Source organism: Plectropomus leopardus, chromosome 17 (assembly GCF_008729295.1).
Source record: "Plectropomus leopardus isolate mb chromosome 17, YSFRI_Pleo_2.0, whole genome shotgun sequence".
Taxonomy (NCBI): Eukaryota; Metazoa; Chordata; class Actinopteri; order Perciformes; family Serranidae; genus Plectropomus; species Plectropomus leopardus.
In genome coordinates, this window is record NC_056479.1 from 20,631,125 (window position 1) to 20,654,365 (window position 23,241).

General features: G+C 39.8%; 2 protein-coding genes and 1 non-coding gene across 4 annotated transcripts; all 3 read left to right on the forward strand.

The window, feature by feature from the left end:
- Positions 1-1,739: 1,739 nt before the first annotated feature.
- trnaq-cug lies at positions 1,740-1,811 on the forward strand. The gene has a single exon. It is a non-coding gene; the product is annotated as a tRNA-Gln (tRNA).
- Positions 1,812-3,754: 1,943 nt separating this feature from the next.
- On the forward strand, positions 3,755-5,924 carry pvalb8 (parvalbumin 8). Its single transcript, XM_042505012.1, has 5 exons — positions 3,755-3,782; positions 4,196-4,263; positions 4,783-4,915; positions 5,303-5,412; positions 5,846-5,924. The coding sequence occupies exons 2-5, from the start codon at positions 4,203-4,205 to the stop codon at positions 5,872-5,874; spliced, it is 333 nt and encodes a 110-aa protein (XP_042360946.1). The 5' UTR covers positions 3,755-3,782; positions 4,196-4,202; the 3' UTR covers positions 5,875-5,924.
- Positions 5,925-17,039: 11,115 nt separating this feature from the next.
- aimp2 (aminoacyl tRNA synthetase complex interacting multifunctional protein 2) lies at positions 17,040-21,419 on the forward strand. Of its 2 annotated transcripts, none has more exons than XM_042505010.1 (4): positions 17,040-17,310; positions 18,544-18,762; positions 19,186-19,420; positions 20,550-21,419. In XM_042505010.1, the coding sequence occupies exons 1-4, from the start codon at positions 17,182-17,184 to the stop codon at positions 20,936-20,938; spliced, it is 972 nt and encodes a 323-aa protein (XP_042360944.1). In that variant the 5' UTR covers positions 17,040-17,181; the 3' UTR covers positions 20,939-21,419. The 2 variants fall into 2 exon arrangements, with proteins under 2 accessions (XP_042360944.1, XP_042360945.1); XM_042505011.1 differs by having other exon boundaries at positions 17,040-17,196.
- Positions 21,420-23,241: the final 1,822 nt, after the last annotated feature.

Consider the following 23,241-nt stretch of genomic DNA (forward strand, 5'->3'; position numbering starts at 1 on the left):
AAAGAAACAGTTTTCTCTCCAGCGGACAGTAAAAGTGAAACTTTATAAATACAAAATGTAAATACAATGTATTTGAGGAGCATGGAGCATATGACTAGATTGCTGAGACCAGGATAATAATGCATGTTTGTAAATGGATGTTTTAATATAGTTTTGATGCTGTTAAATGTGGGCCCCAATTACTTGAATTCATCGACAATGTTTGCTGTTTTTTGGATTCTTTGTTCACTGGAGGAATGCAAGAAAAAACATAATTTTCTTCTTGAATTCAACATTAAACAGTGTGAGTTATTGATATACAAAAGGTCATTTGATGATTGAAGTATTCCTGTAAGTCATGTCTTACTTCCCTAAAACCAAACAGTCACCGAACAAGGCTACAGAGACTGAAAAGGAAGGATCCTCCTCTCGGCCAGTCCATATGTCCAGGAGTGAGGCTTGTAAAGAACATTAGCAAATGTAAATGAATAAATGATTGCCCAGTAACAGTAGCCTATAGTCTGTGAGGTATCAACATGGCGCATGACATCATGCACCGGGTGTAGGTAAAGCCGCACCACTGCTCTCTATCGGGTGTCTTCCAGTCTCTTTTTCAAACACAGTCTAAGGAGATGATTGAGTTTCTCAGAAATCCAGTTTAACTAGAACCTCACAATCGGACATCACTTGTTGAGGGGCCCCGTTAACAAGTTGGCACCAGGATTAGGTGTAGGAAGGTTTGACAGTACAAACTACCGTAGATGCAAGCTATTTTTTAATAATGAAAGATGCCAGGATGCTTAAACAAAAAACTACTCTACATATACTGTGCATATATTTCAAAGCCCAAAAGAAAAAGCAAGAAAGTTTGTCTATTTAGCACTAATTCTGTTTTCTCTTTTAGTATAGGCCAACTACACAGTAAGTGTCTCTCTGAGTGATCCATGAACTCGGTCTCACTCAATGATTATTTGATTAGACTATGTAAAATGCTTTTGCTGCTTTGCTCCATCTTTTTTCTTTAAAGTTTGCTGTTGACCAAAATGTGGCATACATGTTGACAGATAGCTAGATAGATAGATAGATAGATAGATAGATCAGGGTTCCTACAGCAAAAGGCAAGTCAGATTTAAGAATTTTTAAAATGTTTTAATACCACTCAGAATTAAATTTAAAGACTTAAACTGAAGGGGAAAAAAAACATAAACTCACACATTTGCTTTATGCAAATGTTTATTGTTACATAAAGTATAACGGTTTAGGTTACTTTAAAAGTCAGTTTATTAATGTAAAATGTTAAATAATAATAATGATCATAAAAAGATCTTCTTTGATCCTTATTTATCCTCTTATGTTATTGCCAGAGGCATTCGGTAAATAATTTAAAAAATAGCTAGATGTTACCAGTTATTTTGAGATTTTACAATGCTACTTCCAAGACTTTTGAAAGATTGATTTCTAACAATTTAATGCCAATTAAGGTCTTTTTTTTAAACGAATGAAAGACGAATGAAATAAATGCTTTTAAAGACTTTTAAAGGATCCATGGGAACCCTGAAGATAGTTGGATAGATAGCCTTTTAATTATTGTTTAAGAGTATGTCATCAACATTACCTCCAGTTCGCGATTTCCAGCTGCCACGTGCTAGAGCGCACACAAGCACGCGCATAAAGTATCAGACTTGTGATATGAGGAAGCTGCTCGGGGGCTCCTGTGCTCCAGCCTTTGGTGATATCTAAGCTGCGTATATACTTATAGCGGTTCCATGGTGTAATGGTTAGCACTCTGGACTCTGAATCCAGCGATCCGAGTTCAAATCTCGGTGGGACCTTACTATTGACTTGTACAAATGATATGAAAAATAAATATAAATGGTATAAAATCACAAAGATTCACACCATTATCTCTCTGCTCAAATACACACTGCAGATAAATGCTGCATATGCACACCTTCATCTAACCTTACATCAAGGAGAGGAGCAACCGTCTTTTCTGCTGCAGTGAACGCTCTCCCAGGAATGTGCTTAATGACCCCTGAATTTGTTTGTGTGTCAGATCCGCTAGGGGCCACAAATGCCCTCTGAAAAGACAACCTGAACTGGTCATTTTGCAACTGGACAAATTGGACATGCAAGAGGCTGTGCTGCTCTGGCTTCTGAATGAATCAAAGTGACCAAATGGGGCAAATGATCAAACTCTTTATAGCGATGAAGCCAGAGCTCAGCCCTGTGTGACCTCTGACTGCTATACCTCTATCTAAATAGTGCATACCTGGGGGACATTATGCATCATCATCACCATCAAGGTGGGACAGCAGAGGGTGACTTCGGGTCCCTTAATCAGCACAGTTGACAAAGCAATTTAGCGGGACACTCCCCCTGTCAGGATGTGAGAGTGAGAAGGTTAGAAAGCACCGGTGTCCCTGACATTTAATGATGAGCACTTTAGGGTTATATCATATTCAGAGATGCAATGTAAATAAGTGCATTTACTCAAGTACTGCATTTAAATTCAGATTTCAGGAATTTTTACTCTCCTTCCTTCCTCCTTTTTTAAATTCATGCCTCGTTACACTTTTCCTCTGCTACATTTTACAGGAAAATATTGTACTTTTTAACCTCACAACATTTATCTGAAAGCTTTAGCTTCTAGTTACTTAATAAACTAAGATTTTGCATAAAAACCATGAAATTTTATAAAATATGTTCTGTAATAAATTATACTAACCAAAAGTTTACACAAGTACAGCTGAAATAATTAGTAGATTGATTTATTAGCTGACTGATATAAAATTAATTGTCAACTAATTTGATAAACATTTGTCTTTTTTTCTGTCTTTTTTTATTTTTTGGGGGCGTTTTTTAAAAAAACAACACATTTCTCAATTGGGCACATTGGCTATTTTGTTAAGTATTTTTTAAAATAATTTTTAAAAAGATTTTTCTGAATTGGGTACTTTTTATACTTCAAGTACATTTTCCTGATGATACATACTTTTAGTACTTCTACTTAAGGAACTAAATACTCCACTTTTTTTAAATTAATAATCTGAACCCCATCTGGATCTGAGCAACTAGGACAGATATCTGTATAGGCGAGGCACTGACAAAAAAAGGTAGTGTATGGGGTGACCTCTTTAGATAACTCAGTAATCTCAAACTAATGTATTGACATGCATGGTCCAACGACATTTGCTTTGAGATTTCAATGTCAGCTGACATTTCATGTCCCATAACTCACCTCAAATGCAATGACAGGGGCATATATGCAGTAGGATGAGGCTCAGATGTGCTTGTTTGGGGACTGCTGCCTGTAAAAGGATATCTGCATGAAAGGGGGGTAGGGGGGGGGGGGGGCAGAAACAGCAAGAGAGGGAGAAAAGGAGAGAGAGAGATTGCAGTTACATTATAGCCTCCCTGCATTTACTGTACTGTATAATTCTAGAGGTGAGAGAGGAGGAGGAGGAGGAGGAGGAGGAGGGGTGCAGGGGATGACAGGAGGGAGTGGTGGATGGGGAGAAGAACGCGCTTTTTAACTTAATTTGCTATTTTACAAGGGCGTTACAGATGTCCACGGTCCGGTCTCTCTGCCCCTGGGCGTTATAAATAGTAAAGGTTAATTAGTTAGCTGAGAAATTGGATCAGGGGCGGGCAGTTAGAATTTGATCCATAGACAGGTAACTCAAGCAATCCCTTTTGTCACTGCAATCAGACCTATATAAATCCGCCTTGACGGACAGCAGTCACCACATAGCCTTACCTCTGTGCTGGATCACCGACCGGGCGAGAACTCCCTCTACACGGTAAGTTCATGTGTGGATTCAGAGAGTTCGCTTTTAACGGAGAGAAGCTGATTTATGTTATTATGTTGGAAAATAAATGTGGATTTGTTGTTTTTAGAGCACTTTTGGGTCTGCCTGAAAGCTGTCAGATGAAATAATTGCGTGCGTAAATGGAGAGTTAATGCGTAAAAGTTATTTATGTGGTGTTTAATATTTTAAATGAGACAGCATTTGAAAAAAAAAAACCCGAATTTTTACATCCTGACTTTCACAACTTTCACAGAAATTTACTGTAATGAACAGTTACTGCACACACTGACCTCTCGCTTTTGTCACCTGGACACATTTTGCTCTCCATCAGCGTCAAGTTAGCCGTTTTGCTGCTGTACCTGGCTATATGTGTTAATAATTCACCACGGTTGTTCCTCCTACAGGAATAAAATGTCGCTCTCATCTATCCTTTGCGCTGATGCCATCGACTGTGCTATCAAGGACTGCCAAGGTATCGTCTTCCACCAATATCATTATTGCTCTCTTCACTTAGATCTTTTTTTTTTTTTATTCTATACAGTCTTTCTGTTGGAGTCTGCGCAGTCAACACACACTCGGGCTGGTTCTATGATACTGGAAAATGTTGACAAGAAAAGATACATAAATGCATCAGGGGCTAAGTTAAGTTCTGTATAACTTAAGGTACATCATAAAGTTTTGTTAAAGGATTTTATGTGGTACAAACAGACCATCGGAGGACAGAAATCAAGAAAATGGACCTCTTGAGACATTAAAATGTAAAAAAAAAAAAAAAAACACAACACATTCAGGACCAATATTCTAATGTACCTCCAGGCAAGAAGGTTGGGTAACTTACATAACACTTAATTCATTTTCAGCTATACATTATCTAGTTTCCCCAATTTAAATTGACATAGGACTTGCAGACAATACAGGGACTTTGCCTTAATTCTAGTTCAGTGAAAAACTGACACCAAATATTAAGATTCTTCTCTATATTCCCCTCCAGGACCAGACTCCTTCTGCCCCAAGAAGTTTTTCCAGACCTGTGGCCTCACCAAGAAGAGCCCCCAGGATGTGAAGAAGGTTTTCGGGATCCTGGACAATGATGGCAGTGGTTTTGTTGAGGAGGAAGAGCTCAAGTGAGTGAGCAGCCGGTTCAGTATCTGCAGTTTTCTTTTTGTGCCCAGGATCTAATAGAACGGGAGGAGAAATTAGACGTCTTCATGGGGGAAAAAAAGTCACATTTCCATTCAGTTTTTTCATACATTGTTGTACGAGAGGGAATACAGCAAAGGGAAAGCTCATGCATCTGTAGTTTTTTCAACTTTTCATGGCCGACATAGGACGGGGACTATTCAGACAGTTGTAAGGGACACTCTGGAAGCTTTATTCTCCGGCTGTGCAGCAATACACATCACAGGAAAGACTGGACCTCAGTGTTCCTCATTTCTGCATTTGTGGCTTTTACTCTGCATCCAGTTGTGACCTCTAACTTAAAGTTTTGTCTGTGGCTCTTTGTATGCCAGGTTTTTCCTCCAGAGATTTTCCCCCACGGCTCGAGTCCTGACAGACAAGGAGACCAAGGCCTTCCTGTGTGCTGCTGATGATGACAGTGATGGCCGGATTGGAGCAGAAGGTGAGCAGATTCACCCCTTTTTTATTTACCGATTATGCAAGACATGCGTGTGTGTGTGTGACTATAAAATGGTAAGGAAACAATTCTCCCCATTTTAACCCTTTGAATTAGACTGCAGAGCGACTAAATTTGTTGTATTTGTTCAGGGTGTCTGACAGAAAGACAGTCATTCAAACCTGACACCTGCACAATGTTTCTATCGACCATTTGTGATTTTAGATTTGGGAATAGTTTAATCAATTAGAGAAATCTTGTCAATGACATGCTGTTAACTTGAGAGCACAGCGCCACTGAAACTCTGCACCACCATGCTCTCTTTCTAATGGTTTCAAAGCTTGTTACTTAATATAAAACACAAATAGTTACACTGAGGCAGGTGTCAGACAGATGAGGTGAGTAATCATCTTACAAATGCTGTTTCTTTTCTCCACAGAGTTCCAGGCCATGGTCTTAAACAACTAAACAACTGGACTCCATCTCTTCAACTTCATCTGACCCCCCCGAACCTGCTCCACTGCTTCAAGGGCTCTCTTAGTTTTAGTCAATCATTTATCATCTAGATAGATAAAACCTTTCCATTTTTTTTATTTTGCAGGACTCGCTCCGGTTCAAAGACATCCTCATTCACAGTTTTTTTTTCAAATGTTTTAGACTGATTATAAAGCTGTGTATCCCAAATACATGTACAATTTACCAAATTACTGAGAAAATAAAATAATAAAATCCAAATCTGGAGGCTATTGTTCCATTATTTCAATTCAAGTGAATGTTTTTGTATGTTTCTGTATGATGCGGTTTGAGATGACACAGAGTGACATCATGGCAAGAAAAAGATACTGTACGACAGCCAACAGAGTGTTGAAATATTTCATATGTACAGGACACAAGTGGGAATCCATATACCTGCATACAGATGCTCCTATGAACAAAACAAACACACAGTTGCTCCATTTTCTCTACAGTTCTGTGGTGTCCTTGAATCTTTGCTTGCCCATCAAACACAGCGGAAATGAGACTGAATGTTAGAAGGAGCCAGGTATATGAGAAATGAGACATGTCCTGAAAACACCGTGTTTCTGCTTGAGGTGTACAGTACAGGTGTGTGTGTGTGTGTGTGTGTGTGTGTGTGTGTGTGTGTGTGTGAAAGAGAGAGAGAGAGTGTGTATAGATCCATAGAGCTAGCACAGGGAAAAAGCAGAGGAGGTGACCTTGATGACCACCTGAGTGTCACCGCGGCTGGATCGAGTGACACCTGACCTAAGCTTTGCAAATAAACCCATCTGAACCTGGGTGCGGCTCAGGCTAGAGCAACAACACACACGTGTGCGCGTGCGCACACACACACACACACACGCATGCACACACGCACGCTTGCACACACGCACACACACACGCACAAAACCCAATGCATTTGCAAATATCTAATATGAGATAAGACACAGACTGCCAACCATGCAAACATCCATTATCCCAAATATGCACATAAATACAGGCGTATCAGGGTAATAAATGCAGTAGTGTTAGAGCGTGAGTATGTGTATGATACACCGAGGAAGATGCAAACTCTGCAGAATGCTAGAGCTGAGGATGCTAGCCTTACATGTACTCCTTTGTCAGCTCCCCTTGATAGCTCAGGAGAGTTGCCCAGGATATATTAAAGAAAAATCATTTCATTACGCTCACACAAACTCTCAGACACAAGACTGAGCACAGCTCTGCATCGTCCCTCCAAGAGAATTAAAAATAGCACACAGCTTTTTCACGCTCTGCACTTACAGGATTCACAGGATTAAAATTAACAACTGCTTCACTATCTACCCTCCCACTAGAGGCGCTAAAATACAGAGTGCCACACGTTCTGCCAGTGGTTCTACCTTCGTGTCATTTTAATTACCTGTATATTACAGGGAGAACCTGACTATTAGAGCAGACACTTGCTACTCAGAACTATAGGGCAAACCCTGATATTAGTATGAGGTCGTGGTCACAGGAGGAGGATGTGCACTCATGCCTACTGCTTGCTTGATTGAAGATGGTGTGCTGTAATGATAGTTTTTTTTTTTTTTTCAGTGTTCGTTCCTCAGCCGGCCCCATACTGTTTGTGTGTGTCTTGTCATATTATAAATTAAACTGTCACTAAGGAGCAATATAAATGTGATGAAGATTTATTAATAATTTCACACGTTAAAATGAGTTACCAATGCAGGCGATACCAGTCCAAGGCATTTCTATTATTTAATGAAAGACAAATCCATACTTATTCAGTGTTAAGGACTGAGTATTTTTCAAAGTGCACCAATGTAACTGATGCCAGAGACACTCGCAGTAAAAATAAAATATTCAATAATTTGAAACAAGCTTTTTAGATCCTAAAGGGAAGACAGAGGCAGTGGTCAGAACCGCATACTGAATTACTGCCTTATCAGTCCGTATGTACTGCATACTGCCACACTGGCGATTATGAGACATTGGGCCCCTCGGCACAGATATGCAAAGGGCCCTACCACTTCTCTTACATGGGAGCAAAACACAGACTATGTGGTGGTTTTAAGTCTCTTTGTAAGTCTTTATGCATCTTTTTGTAGTTTTGTGTCTCTTTGAAGTCAATTTATATCTCCTTGTGGTTATTTTGCCAATTTTTGTCATTATTTTGTGTCTTTTTGCAATTCATTTTCATTCCTTTTTGGTCTTTTGTGTCTCTTAGTTAGTGATCATATGGAGTCTCTTCCTGACATTTCGCAGGTGAATGCCATGTAGCCTCTTGTCAATTTTAGACCCCTAGGCCTCAGGACCGTTCAGTAGTCAGTCTACGTGCCTACTAAATGAACAGTCTAACCCCTAAACTGCACCAGGTTCGTCACTGGCAGGTTACGGCCACTGGAGCAGAGCATGGATGTTTTAGACAATGCACTCCTTGGAGCAGTCTATGGTAGACAATAATCACTTCTAGCCACACAGATCAGATCGCACCAGACATGAAGTCAAACAGCGGTGCATCCGGTCAGTTTTCAAAATAAAACGGCTTGCACGGACTCAGGATTATGTTTCACTTTACTAACGTTACATCAACAGTATCTCCTCCTTCTTCTTCCACCAGCCCTCTCTATTCTGTCCAGTAGAAGAATTAATGCTCCTGCTAACAGGCACCGTGCATGAAATAGACAAAAAGTTGATAATTAAGAACAGCAACAGCAACAGCAACAAATCTTCAATGACTTCCATGTCCGGCTGCTCTCACACGTCTGAAAAACATCCCGATGTAGTAAATTTCCAAACAAGCATTATTTGGACAAAGTGACCACATATGGGGAATCTAAATAGTTATTTTTGTCACCTAAAAAATATTAAAACTAATGAAATTATATATTAACAGCTTGTAGCCTGGTTCAAAATGTTTAGGCAAATATTGTCGCCCCAGATTTATGAAAATTCTCTCAAGATTTTATATTCCATGTTTAAAGTGATCATTTGAACCCAAACCATTATGCTTCCGTGATCTTGGTCAAATGCTTTTCATGGCTAAGTATCATCAGACCTTAACCACAGCATTATCATAAAACAGCTAGTCAAGAATATTTTGAAGCAGCTGGCAAAAGTTTGAAAATCTAAGGTTGCACTTGACAATGTTCAGTAAGCTCTTGTCTTATATTCAGAAACTCTTGCTAATCCAGTGTACATCTGGGCATTACTAATGTACACAAAATCCACATACTAGTGTAAATGTACTACATGCTCAATTTTGTACCACTCAGTATGTGATTTGTGATTTGAAAGTATGTGATTTCAAACAAAGCCAAAGTTAGAAATACCCTGCAAAGATTGCAAAGTTTAATGAAATCGAGTTTTGTAAAACCTCATTAAGTTAAACCAAAAACAGCCTTTTATTAGTATTTATTTAACCCGAAAATTCCACTTGCCAGAGGTATGCTTTTTCATGTATATGCAAACTAGAGAAAGTTAATTAAACCCATTTACATCCATCAAGACAAAAACATTAGGACATGCACAGAGAGACACAATGCTAATTAGATCATCATGTATCCATATCTGCTCTTATCAGTTTCCCATCCTCGTCTCTGCAGGCATGAGGTGGAGGAGAGAGAGCAGGGTGGGTGGGGGGGTGGGAAAGCAGCTGAAAGCAGGACAAGGTTGGGGAAGCCAGTAGGTAACACAAGCCGGGGGACACACAATGAAGCCGTGACCCCTGCGGGTCAAAAGAAGTGAGTGGTGAACAGGAAGGAAATGTGAGCCAACAGGTCGACGCTGACTGCTGGATGTGCTGTGGTGGGACAGCGGTACAAGATAATGTGACAAGCAGATTAGCTGAACTCAAGGGCGGAGGGAGGGAGAGAGAGAGAGAGAGAGAGAGAGAGAGAGAGAGAGAGAGAGAGAGAGAAAGAGAGAGAGAAAGAGAGAGAGAGAGAGAGATACCATAGCTGTTTCTCTCGGACAGGACAGTTATGTCCAACAGTCCTGGAGCACACTGACAATGTGAGGAAAAAGACAAACAGCGGTTGTCAGACTGCAAGGTGAACATCAAGGAGGTCTTGGGATTCTTTTACAATATTGTCTTTAAAGGGACAGTTCACCCCCAAATCAAAAATACATATTCTTCTTCCTACCTGTCGTGTTTTTTTTATTTATCTAGATTGTTTTGGTGTGAGTTGCAGAGTGTTAGAGATAGAAAGAAAATAGTTCCCACATAAAACTGCTCACAACAAATTCTGTAGAATATCTTGAGTAACCGGTGCATGATTTCTGGAAAGAGACATTGCTGTTGAGTTTTTTAAAATTATTTTTTGGCACTTTGAGCACCACAAGCCGAGTGCCATCTAGTGACATTATATTCAAAAGAAGGCAGACATCTCTTCTGCCAATGTCTCCAACACTCAGCAGCTTACACCAAAACAATCTAGACTGATAAGTAACACTACAGGTAAAGGAAAACTATTTTTGTTTGTTTTTAGGTTTTAACAATAGCTCTATCATTTGTCAAGAGCTAAAACAGCAATTGAAACACACAAAGCTGAGTTCCTTAACAGCTAGCATTTCCCAATTTGTCATTTCAAGCAGTATACATCAAAGTAATTTCTGAAATAGGGCGCCGTGCCATTAGAAATACATACATTTTGCTGATGAGGAGTATTCCTTATCCCATTATCTTTAAATATTCGGTATAAGACCAGTGAAGTTTCTTAATTCAACATTTTCAGTGAATAATGAATTGAGCACTACAGGTCTTAGTAGCAGCAGTAGTAGTAATAGTAGTAGTAGTAGTAGTAGTAGTGGTAGTAATAGTAGTAGTAATCCCCTTGAAATTTTAATACGTAGCATTTGGTAACAAACAAAGAATTAACTATTAGAAGGAATAAAATATGCAGGCAAACTTAACCAAACTTAACTTTTACTTAACCTTACTTCATTTGAAACTTTTTGTGCGCCTGCAGACACTGTGTCATCAGGTCGTTTGGATGGCCGCTTTAGGATGGACACATAGGCCTTGCCTGCTTGTCTGCTTGGCACTTCAATAATTGATGCCCTCGCTTCATTGTCACCAAAAACTCATATCAAGAAAGGAGTGTCAGGCTCACCTTACTGATTAAGTCTGTGTGAAACTTTAATGTGCACCCCATCTTCAGCTGATAACAAACTGAAGTGTTCAAGCAAACAAGGTGACGGGAAGTTGAACCATTTAGACGTCTGCTGTGCATCCAGCGACTGCTAGCACAAACACTGATCACAGTATGACTTGTTCCCAGTCTTTTTGGAGGCTGGAGGTATCCGAGATGTTGCTACCTGATAGTCTGAACAGGGAGGAACGTCGTAAAAGATTTAACTGCCGTGTTAGGATGAGTGAATGGGCTTTGTGAGCTCTGTGCAGGAACTCTATCCATAATGCAGGGGATGACAGCACTGCCTCTGTTCCCCAACAAGCATTAGTCCTGGGCCTCTACATATGATGTCTGCGTGCAGCTTCCCTTCATTAATGAATGATGGGCCATGCACATATCAATGGCCACTCCTGATACACACAGGGCGTTCGTGGAAGGCGATTTCTAGAAATCTATTTCCACCCTGCCTTGAGCCTATAGTTTACATATCCGCTAATTGAGGTCTTATTAATAGTTTGAGGTGTCACTAGACTAACGCAAGTTTGCCACACCCTGTTAAAACCCCTGAACAGCTGTTACATGTGCTGACTCACCCTCAGACTGAGTAATGGCTGTTGTGGAGAGGTAGACTGGTACTTTGCAGACTTTTCTAAATGAGAAGGCACAATCAGATAAGATGGTAAGAGTTATCCAGAACAAACTTAGACCACTGAACTGGAACTAAATAATGTTTGTGTCCAGGTGGAGTTTGGTTGGTAAACACCTTACAGCATCCATAAATGTCAAAGTATATACATAGAGAGAGTAAAATAACTTTCATAAGCTTGGATTACAGCCATGATGCATTCAGAAACTCAGACATGACTTCTCTGTATCATCAAAAACATTACAACTATGTCCGCCACTGTCATTTTTTCTTTTGCACTTCAGCTTTGAATGGTATAATTTACAGGTTATATGACAAATAAGTATAAAGCTTACAAATAAGTGTCAAACCACCAAGCCTCGAGTAGCAACAGCATCAAATTCCAGCACACCCACAGACTAAATAATAACTGTGCAATGATATGAATATTTCCCATCAAAACTCTTCTGTGTTTTTTAATGCACTTCAGCTATGCATCTGAACCCATTCAGAACCAAATTATGTTCCAAATAAAAAAAGTACTGTGATGGTTAATTTTGACTCTAAACACACTCATGAATCATGAGCAACATTTTTTTAAATTATTAAAATATTTTTTGAATTTTTATATCCATTCAAATGGATGGAGAATGTGGACTTTAGTTTTCATGAAGGGTTAACTCATATCAGTGAAAAAAGTGATGCTTTACAACTCATTGCATGTACAGTTTGTAATGTTTTTGTCATCACAGTTCAAAATGTCTTAATTTTTCTAAAGTATCTCTAGAAAACAGTATTTTTTAAACCATCTGAGTTTAATATTCTGTGTACATACATCATGGGAGCATTATGAATTAACTGTATTATTAGGAAATCAAATGAGAACAGTACGATCCTATTTAAACAGTATTTCCCTCACACTTGGATCCTTTGTCCATTTCAGTGTATGAGTTTAAAAAAAATCCTGAGAAAAAGCTAAAGATCTTTCATTTCATATTTTAACATGTATATGTAATATGACATCTCATGTTTATGTTAAAACAGATTAAACACAAATTATGTACTCTAATAATATGATTAATAGATCAAAATGTGCCTTACTCTTCATCCTAGCCTCAGTCGGCCATGCTTGTTAAAAAAAGGGGACGCAAAAGCAATCATAGATCTAGACATCCTAAAAAACATTTGTCCATTGGCATAGTCAGGGGATCTTAACAGATTAACTGTGATATTAATTTTCAGTCAGTGAGATTCAGTAACTACGCTGAAGCTGTGTACCAGATACAATTTATAAGATGTGCTTAAAGCAAACATTTGACCTTTTGGGGAGTTTTTCTTGGCACTAGCTGTTGCTAGGCAACCAGTGGAGACTCCAGTAAGTTAAAAGTTCCAGCAAAGACATAGTTTGGCCCCTAACCCACCTGTAAAATAGACCCCCAAAAACCTACAGTTACACTACAGTTTTGTAAGGGCAAAACAAACCAGATAAAATGGGTAATTTGTGCCTGGAATTAGCAGATTTTTTGGACTGAGCCTTGTTTTCAGTCACTTGTGCTATGCCAGCCCCTTCTCATTCTGTACTCATCAAATACTGCTGCTCAGTCAGTGATTTTGACGTCAGACACCAACGCCAAAAGCCAACTCTCTCTGTGGTATTATATGTCGGAGGGTGGCGTCAGTTTAAAACGCTGCTGGATGGTACCTGACGCAGCAGTATGATACACCGCTGGAAGCTGTTTGAAATGCTGCAGGTAATAAAAGGAGCTGGAAAGTCCTTACAAGACAGGCAGGAGGGGTCCAAAAAGTCCTGGACTTTCACCTGGGAACCTGCTATTTACCTCCCATATGAATGCTGAGCCAAACCATGATGCTTTTTGGTTTTTTTTTCCTAAACCTAATGTGTGTCCAACTATTTATTTAAATGGTCCAAAGCAGTGGTGTAGTGGAGGGTATAAGTAGGTATAGGGAGTATAACCACCTCTTTTTTTGGCTGTACGACCTATCAAACAAAAAGCCAATGGAACTTATAGATGAGTGTACTCACTTCCTTTCAGTAATCCATCTACATGGCAGTACATCTACCTCATCAACAACACAGATCCTAAGCAACTCAGAGCAAAGTATTCATTACATCAGTTCACAGACTTATTATCTATGTCAGTGACTGTGTAAGACTGTATCTGACAGCACCTACAAGGTCTATGTCACTCCCCACCCTTCACCCATGTTACCCGCTGCCTGACAGACTCCATGTCCCTTGTTCCTACATGATTTAAAGAACGACTGTGAACTGTCAGGTTTCAGCTCCCCCGTAGTCTCAGTTTCTATCTCAGGTCTTACTCCGGCCATCAGATCCGACTATTACCTCAGCAGAGCTGCCAGGTCGGCCTCAGCACCCCCCTCCCACCCCCCACTCCTTCTTCCCTCTCTCTTGCCAGACTTCAGCAAACAGTGAATTATTCAGGGTTAACAAGCTGTTGAAATGGTAAACTCAATCGTGCATTTTCATTAAACCTCTGTAGCCGAAGAGGACAGGATGCAGTTCAAGTGTGAAACAGTACTAAGCCGAATCCTCTGACAGAGAGGTGACAGAGAAGAAGGAGACTGCAAGAGGACATGTCAAAGGAGAGCACCGTATCAGGAGAGGTCACGGCCTCTTCAATTGCTTCCTGGTATGGGATTGTGTTGCCAGGTTTGATTTAATCAAAAGATCACTTGTGATTGAATAACACAGGCTAGACTGAGCTAATTGATTTTGGTCGGTGTAAAAGGTTGACTGCTGTAGAACTGGAGCAGTCAGATCGGAAATGCTTTGTTTATTTATTTGGCCAAGAGATCACAGAGATGTTTACGTCGGGCAAGACACAAGAAAACAAAGAGCAGACCGACTGCATGAGTCACACGATGCACAACTCCACTGCAGCATCACTGCCATGATGGAAATGTATGTGTGAATTGAAATGTTAAGTTATCTTTCACTTATATTAATATATAATAAGCCGAGGTATTAAAAGTGACTACACTGCTGACTCTACTTAATATCAAAAAGCCCTTGTATAATCACACAATCACACAAGTGTGCCCATTCAAGCTCAAGTACAAGGTTTACAGAAAAGTCGCATACACATACAATTTTATTACCTATGAAATGTTTCTATATGTGACATTTAGAGCATTATTATAGCAGCAAACCTGTCTGTATTCCACTGACTAGCTCATTGCTGCAGCTTTGCATTGCACTCACATGGTGGTTATCGCTGACATCAGGAAAGCGTGGTTGAGGAAGCATAGCATTCAGAAAATTGACTATGTATAATTCAAATGCAATGGAAAAGAAGGATGAAATCTGCAAGAATGTCAAACTTCTTTCTATACCCCATTTCATGATGACTGACAGTGTGCCTCCCTCTGTTTCTTGCAACAAGCATACTCTGACTACATTTTCTGTGTGTTTACCAGCCTGTAGATGTTTTCCTCATCACACCGATCATAACTGTCGTTAGAAGTTATAAATACGCCTTCCACACTAACCTGCACAACCTGCTTGTATTGTAATTTCTCTTCAAGCACATATTAGTGTGACTGTGTGCAGCCTGTTTGTGCAGGCTGTATTAGCCTAGTTAGAGCAGTAAAATATAGTAGTGCTTTTAGTTTGGATGCTGCACTTACCCATTTTGATCATCACCAAGAATGAAAAAACAAAACAAACTGTTTAACCCTTTGAAACCTGGATCAACTTCAGTTTTCCTGTGCTGTGCTCAGATGCCAAAAAAGCCTCTTAAATTGCAAAAAAAAAAAAAATCATTAACGGTAACAAGAACATTACCAGATTTGTTTTTACAGAGGGAGGTTATTTGAGAATTATCACTAAAAAAAAGAGAAAAAATTCTAGAAAAAAATATTTGTATTACAATTTTATATTTGAAATTTATGGTACAGAAATTGTCAGCTCCTTCTTCGGGTCATCTTCTTTTTTTGGGTTATTTTCAGGTCATTTTCTTGTAACTTTAAATCTTTTTTTAAATTCTTGCAAATTTTTGGGCCTTGTCTTGTTGAGTTGCTCATAACCTTCTCCCCACGCTCTTGTAAAGATATAAAACCAGTTTGCTCAGGTTTCAAAGGGTTACGCAAAAGCAAGGACTGCTTTTCAGCACTGAATGCAAAGCTTATTATTTCACAACTTTACAAATTAAACATTACTTTGCACCATTAAACCAGTCTGTGCCAGTTTAGATATTAAGTTCATACCAGTATGACCAACTCCTCCGCAGACCTCCCGCTGACAAAGATGGGACATTATACTGTGGCGTCCTCTAGCGCACGTGGGATAATATCTGATGACACCTACGGCAACGAAGTTAGCTTCAGATTCGTAGCTTTCGATTCAGCAGTTCAGGGGAGAGTTTAGGAAAAGTAAGTTACATAGTTTAACCTCCTACTGTGATCAACACATGTTAGATATTTTAAGTCCATGTGTAAAGGCTAAACAGGGGGTGATTTCACTCTTTATTCACATCTTGATCACATTAAACCAGGTCTCTCTCGAGAACTACTATCCTTAGACTTGTCAAATCTGGGCTAGATTGTGCCAGAGAGGCTAAAAGTTGATGAAAATACAATTTCAGATTTGTGAAACCTATATTGTATTTGTGAAAATGCATAAAAGGACGATTTAACTATAGCCTATTTTTCCACATCTAGACCACATTGCATTTTCAAAAAAAGGATAAATGCTTAACAAATCTGAAACTGTGTTTTATCAACCTTTAGCCTCTCTGGGATAATTTTGTCCAGATCTGACAAATCTAAGTATAGTGTAGGGGTTTGCCATATCATATCATTCACATCGCCTACTACTGGTATAATTTGTAATATGATTGTTTTTTAAAAAAAAAAAATCATAGTGATAGTGGCAATATTCCAACTTGTTGAGAGATTGAACACTTGCACACTTCCCCAATGGAGCGCATTGCATTTCCCCCCCAATTTTTTCCAAATAAATCAAATCAATTTTCTAAGGTTTCAGAAGTTTAGACACTTGTGAAAGGCATCTGAACTCAGCACAAGAAAACTGATGGCAACACATGTGCTAAAGGGTTAAGACATTTTAATACCAATTAAGGCATTATTTTTATATAAATAAATCCAATCCACCTTTTCAGACTTTTTAAGAATCCCCTGTTCCCTTAACTGAATCTGAAGCTAACTTCAGCATCGTCTGATAATTTTGTGACGGCGCGTGACATAATTGATTGTATTTTTAACATCACATTTATGATTATCAAAACAATTATTGAAAAGTTTCTCTACTTCTACCCCCTCCCAAAAAAAAAAAAAAAAAATTAAAAGGCTCACCGACACGTTTTACTCTTTCCGGATGTGACGTCACTGCGGCCTCTTTCCTGTGTGCCCGGGAGCGTCGGTATCTGCCGCCGACGCCGCCGCTGCTGCTGCTGCCTGTCAACATCACCCAGAAGACGTCCGTGTCCGGGATTTTTGTTTTTAACTGTTTGTCTCTGACTGTCCTCCACCATGCCCATGTACCAGGTAAAGCCCATCAGTGGGGGTCACATACAGACCGATTTACCAACCTGCATGTACAAGTTACCAAATGTCCACGCGCAGCAAGGGAACAGCTGCACCTCAGAGCACGCGCTTCAGGTAACTGTTAACAGATTTCATTTCGACAAGGTTGTTGTTCATGTCAGCTGGTTAGTTTGTAAGTCTTGTATTTTTGTCTTCTTCTTGTTGTCGTTTTGTTTCTCGCGCAGTGATAACGTGCGCATCTCTCGCGGTGTATCAGCATTAGCTGTCTTTAGCTATGCTAGCTAAGTTAGCTTGTCAGCAAAGTCTTCGCTCTGGCTGATGCAACAATTACTCTCCTCTGATCATTAACTATAAAGCTTTTTACACGAGAAATAAGTGAGTAGAAAAGTCTCCATCGTTTTCTTTGTGTGATGATATTGTCATTAATAATCATCAAACTGCACATCAGGATAGTGAGGACCTAAAGACCCTGTCCAGCTGTGCACTGCAGGGATTTTATTTTACTGTAATAAACGCAGCTGCACCATAAAGTGTAGTTGCACCGTAAAACTTAGTACTCAACCTCCACTTCATTTGTTAGAGGGATATATTCTACTTAATTAACTAGAATATGGTGCATTATAAACTAAACTACAACAATATTAGGATTTGCTCCACTTCATCCACGCTATTTTGCATTCAGAAATAGTAATACAATGTATTTATACTTTTGATACTTGTATTGTGTACATTTTGCAAATGTCATTTATCCTGGGAAATATTTTTACTAGGAATTTAGTAGTAATGGTGTATTTTTACTGTGTGCTACTGCTACAACATCAATTCTGAAAAAGCGGGGATGCTGTGTAAAACGTAAATAAAAACAGTGCAATGATTTTTTAAAATCCTCTTTGGCGTATATTCAGTTGAAGACAGTTCAAATGCAAGATGCTAATACTGTTAAACTACTTTTTTTTGTTAAATAAACACTTACTCTTTTGGAACTGGGTTTGTATATGGACGCGTCCTCCAAAGCTGCAGTGTACTGTAACGTGTACACATTGTGGCACAGTTAATAACCTTACCTGATCTGATTGCACAAAACTGAAACAACAATATACATAAAATCTTGTCTTCAAAATATCTTTATGCAATATCTTCTTGCCGCTTATCCCAAAATGGGATAGGTTAAATATGTTCTCAATACCTGTCGCTTCTATCTGTGCAAGGGCAGTTAGAAGTAGCTCACACTCAGTTGTAAAACTGCTTCAGATTTGTGCCCAAAATGATGAAACTGTGAATGCTCAAACCTTCAAATTCCCATTTGTGTTTTTATGCAAACTGATCGATCTTTCTCTCTCTTCCCAGAATGGCGAGGTGGACCCAGCAGTCAAAGCTCTGGAGGCTCGTCAGGATGAGATCATGAGAAAACTGTACGAGCTGAAAGCAGCTGTTGAGGGCCTGGCAAAGACTGTGACCACGCCAGATGCTGATCTGGACCTGACAGTCAGCAGCAGCTTCTCCGCCCAAAGCCCCAGCTCCACGACCTTCAAAGGCGTTACAGACCTGGACACACTACTGGGCAAGGTGAGAAACGCGGATAATCATGTTGGACCCTGTATCCAGGTATGAGAATAAGTGGAGACAGTAGGTGGGTTTCCAATAACCTTCAAATTGTGAATGTAAACATCAATCAATTTTGAAAAAAGCGCCCATGTATCGCTTTCATGAGGTGGCATTTCTTGTACCTGAGTGACTCCATTTTCTCTGACGGTACCAGTCTGTAAATATTTCCTGATCACACCCATCATAACAATTACAAGTTTTAAATACCACACTAACCTGCACAACCTGCTCATACTGGAATTTCTGTCGAAGCATAAACTAGGGTGTGGACTGATTACTGCCTGCACGCTGTATCAGCCCAGCTACGGCAGACAAATATTGTAATGCTTTATTTATTTTGGGTGCTGCGTTTATTTACCTCCGTTATATTGTTTATGTCTCAAGGACCTCGGTGCTCTCCGTGACATCGTCATCAACGCCAACCCGGCACAGCCTCCCCTGACCCTGCTGGTGCTCCACAGCGTGTTGTGTCAGCGCTATCGGGTGCTCTCCACCGTCCATGTCCACTCTTCAGTTACCAGTGTGCCGCCACAGCTCCTGTCCTGCCTCGGTCCTCGCCACGCAGACAGCTATGCCCGCCAGATGTTCCAGCTGGGCTTCACCCTCATATGGAAAGATGGTAAGGCACAGTTAGAAAGGGAGTTTGTGTTTGGGCAAAAGGACACTCAGCTTGCTTTTCCTTGTGTCAGTAACTAAACAAACAGTAATAATAGTTATCGGATAAAATGAATAAAGGAGGGAAAGCCAGTCGCAGTAGCCCTGCAGGTCAGGTGGACATAAGGGAGTTTCAAGCTTTTAAGGACATCTGGGCTTAGTCTGCACCTCTGTCAGTGGGTCAAGATGATCCTCCTTTTTTAATGCAGTTTGGGATCGTTAAAAGTACAAGAAAAATCTCAGTGTAAATTACTTTATTTCCATTGTTAATTACAATATATTTGGCGGGCCACCTGGCAGCCAGAAGCAGGCCAGTTATGACCCATGGGCCAAGAAGTTAAGCATCACTGCTGCTTACTGCTGCATGACTGCTTCAAAAACGCCTCGGAAGTGCATCTGGAAAAACAGCTGGGAGCGCCCATGGAGCGTGGCTGCATGCACGCGGCCAAAAGTGACACTGATGAGCACCTTGAGCAGAAAAGTTGAAAATAGCTGAAATAAACGTTTCAGCTTTTTACAGTGGAATATATTATGTACATTTCATGGCCAATATAAATCGTTTTTTTTTTTAATCACATACAATCATACACGTTTTAACCTCCATTATGCAGGATTGTCGGTGACCGTTCATAAACACACTCACCAGCAAATGGAGGAGGAAAAGCCAAGCCGCTCTCGATCGGCATTTCGCCTCGCTATATTTGTATTTTTCAACGCAGTGCCTCTCGGATGCCTGCTGCTTACTGGCTGGCACCTGCTTGCTACCTTTTTATAGTACACACCCACAACTGTCCCAAATATACAAGATAATATAGAAAAAGGGCAAAGTCTTGGCAGAAAAATATTCCCCCGACATACTCTTAGCAGATCGTAAGTGATGATTAAAAAGGATCTGTATGAGTCTGTACGTTGTTTTTTTTTTTTTTTTTTGGGAAATCCTGCACTGTAAATCTTTTAAGTGTCAGTGTCTTTAATTCCTAACCATCACAAGCTTTGGGTTTACGTTAACAGTAATTGACATATTGACATGATCTGGATACTGTCAGTGCTTTTGCCCTCCATAAAACATGTTTATCTTTTTGCCCAATTCACAGTTCCCAAACTGCAGATGAAGTTCAGCGTCCAGAACATGTGTCCCATTGAGGGTGAGGCCAACGTGGCGCGCTTCCTCTTCAAGCTGCTGTCTCCCTACCCCACTGACCCTGCTCCCGCCACACTGGTGGACAGCTGGGTGGACACAGCTTTCTACCAGCTGGCAGAGGGCAGCGCCAAGGAGCGAGCTGCCGTCCTACGGGCCCTTAACTCCGCTCTGGGCCGCAGCCCCTGGCTGGCCGGGGCAGAGTTCTCTCTGGCCGACATCGCCTGTTACTGCTGCGTGCTGCAAAGTGGCTCTGCCTCCTCTACTCCCACTAATGTCCAACGCTGGATCAAGTCCTGTGAGAACCTGGGACACTTCAGTCCTGCCAAGCTTTTTCTGCAGTGACTGGGGCCGCCCCGGGACCAGACACCAGCAGGTGTCTTAACACAAGCAAAGTGAGAGAAGGGCATTAGAATATTAAAATGTCCCAGCCGTGTCTAAAACACCCTCTAATGCTTCCCTCCTTACTGTAATATATCACCGCACTGACAAAGACTCAGTAGAAGCAATATGGTCGACAGTTAAAATAATTTAAGAGTATTTGTCTCCGCCATGCTGCTTTTGTATATTCTAAGGCTATCTTTAAAAGGGAGGAAGCATGAGAGGACTGTGAAGACGAGGGCTCGGTGATGGAGTCAATCAAAGTACTGACAGAAGTAACACATACTGTACACCTTCCACCCACTTTGTGCCTAACATGATCCTGTTCTAAATGTGTGGTTATGTGCGGTGATGACCAGTATTACTGTGTGTTTTCACTAGTAATACTTTGCACCATTTGTTTTTCTGAAATCATTAAAATTTCCACTTTGGATCAAACTTTGAATCTGGGACCTTGGGTTTGTTTTATTCAACTGTGTTCACTTCAACAACAAATTTCCTCGAGTAACACGTGGCGTCCGCTGAAGTGCACCTCTGTGACCAACAGGTGGCAGGACTGTCATTTATAAACTGATGATAATGTTGCTGCTCATTAAGTTCATTCACCTGCTGATCGATGTCCAGAGTCACACAGAGCCGCACCTCAAACACTTGATGGGTGATTCTTCTGATAAACACATAACTCACTTTTTAGGAAAATCTCTGCTCCACCTGCATGTTGGAGGGTTTTTGGATGACTGCAGCCTACAGGCACAATAACACAGTGAGGACAGAAGTGTAAGCACACATTATGGTTTGGGAATTATCATGAGCTAATCACTAAATCTTCTAATAACAGGGTTCCCAGGGTCATGAAATTCCTGGAAAAGTTATGAAATCAGAAAATCTTTTCCAGGCCTGGAAATGGCTTGGAATTAACAAAATGTTTTGAATTTATGTTGCTTTAACCAATGCTTAAAATATGTTCATAAAAATCCCCATATTTGTCTAACATGCAGAATACATTCACTAGTAGAAATATCTAGTGCTTGGCGGCATTACAGCAGCATTATTGGATCTTCAGTTTTATATTCTCCAAAAAAAGGGCTGCAGCCTTGACGTTTTGTGAAGTACCCGTATGTGCCAGTCTGATCTATCGGCATTTGCAGCTAGTTGGCAGCAGGAATGTCTAACCTGTGCATTAAGATTAATGCAATCAATTTTATTTATGACGCCCATTATCACAAATCACAATTTATCTCAGAGGGCTTTATAGCATAGGACATCCCTATAAGATAATAAGTGCTAGCAATTTGTTTTTTCATAAAATACCTTTAATTATATATTATATATTATAATACTATATAGGCCATTTTAAACTGCTTGCATAAAGTCATGAAAAATAGGTAAAAAGTTTTGAAAATTCATTTGTAAAAATGTGTGGGAACCCTGATTAAAATTTTACTACTTAAACTGATGAATACTAAGCTTGCAGTTTTAAGTCAAACTTTCATATTAAGAGCCTGATATCCGATATCCGATATCAGCTCATCTCAGAAGTTTTGGTATCGGCATATTTGTCAGCCAGTAAGTCACGAAAAATGCTATCCATTCTTTAGGATATTCTCTATTAAGAAGTGACAACTTTATTTTTCAACAATAAAATGCCCTGTAAAGTGTATTTCTTTGGCTGCAACTAATTTAAGGGAAGCCTGACTGACTGAGGAATCTCAGGTAAAATCCATACAGACAAATGGCACCACACATTTATACACCATAGACTTTCACCTGGGAACAAACCCCCTACACCAAAACCGAAACACCTCCTGGTATGCATCCAAATTACTTTCTCTTACAACTGTAAACATGCAATAACTGTGCCAGTATTACATAAAACTGGTTCACGATATACAGTGGAGCCCTTTAAGGACATCAGATAAGGATTTTTTTTCCCCCTAAAGGAATCAGTCCATTTTTCATAATGTAGCTTATAGACTTTACAAGAAAGAGAAGGGCACCAAAAGCATGTTTTGTAATGTGAACCTATTTTCTATAATAATGGAAACTTTCTTATGATTACAACTGAACCTCCATCTCCTTGATCTGCAGGAAAGATATTTAAGATATTCAATAATAATAATACTAATACTAATACTAATAATAAGCTTTTTCTGTAATCTATTTTTAAATATATAATTATAATAATTAAAAATACATTTATGATTTGTTTTAGTCATTTGATAGTTTTCTAATGAAAGTCTCACTCTTTTTCAAGACAAGTTTTAGGT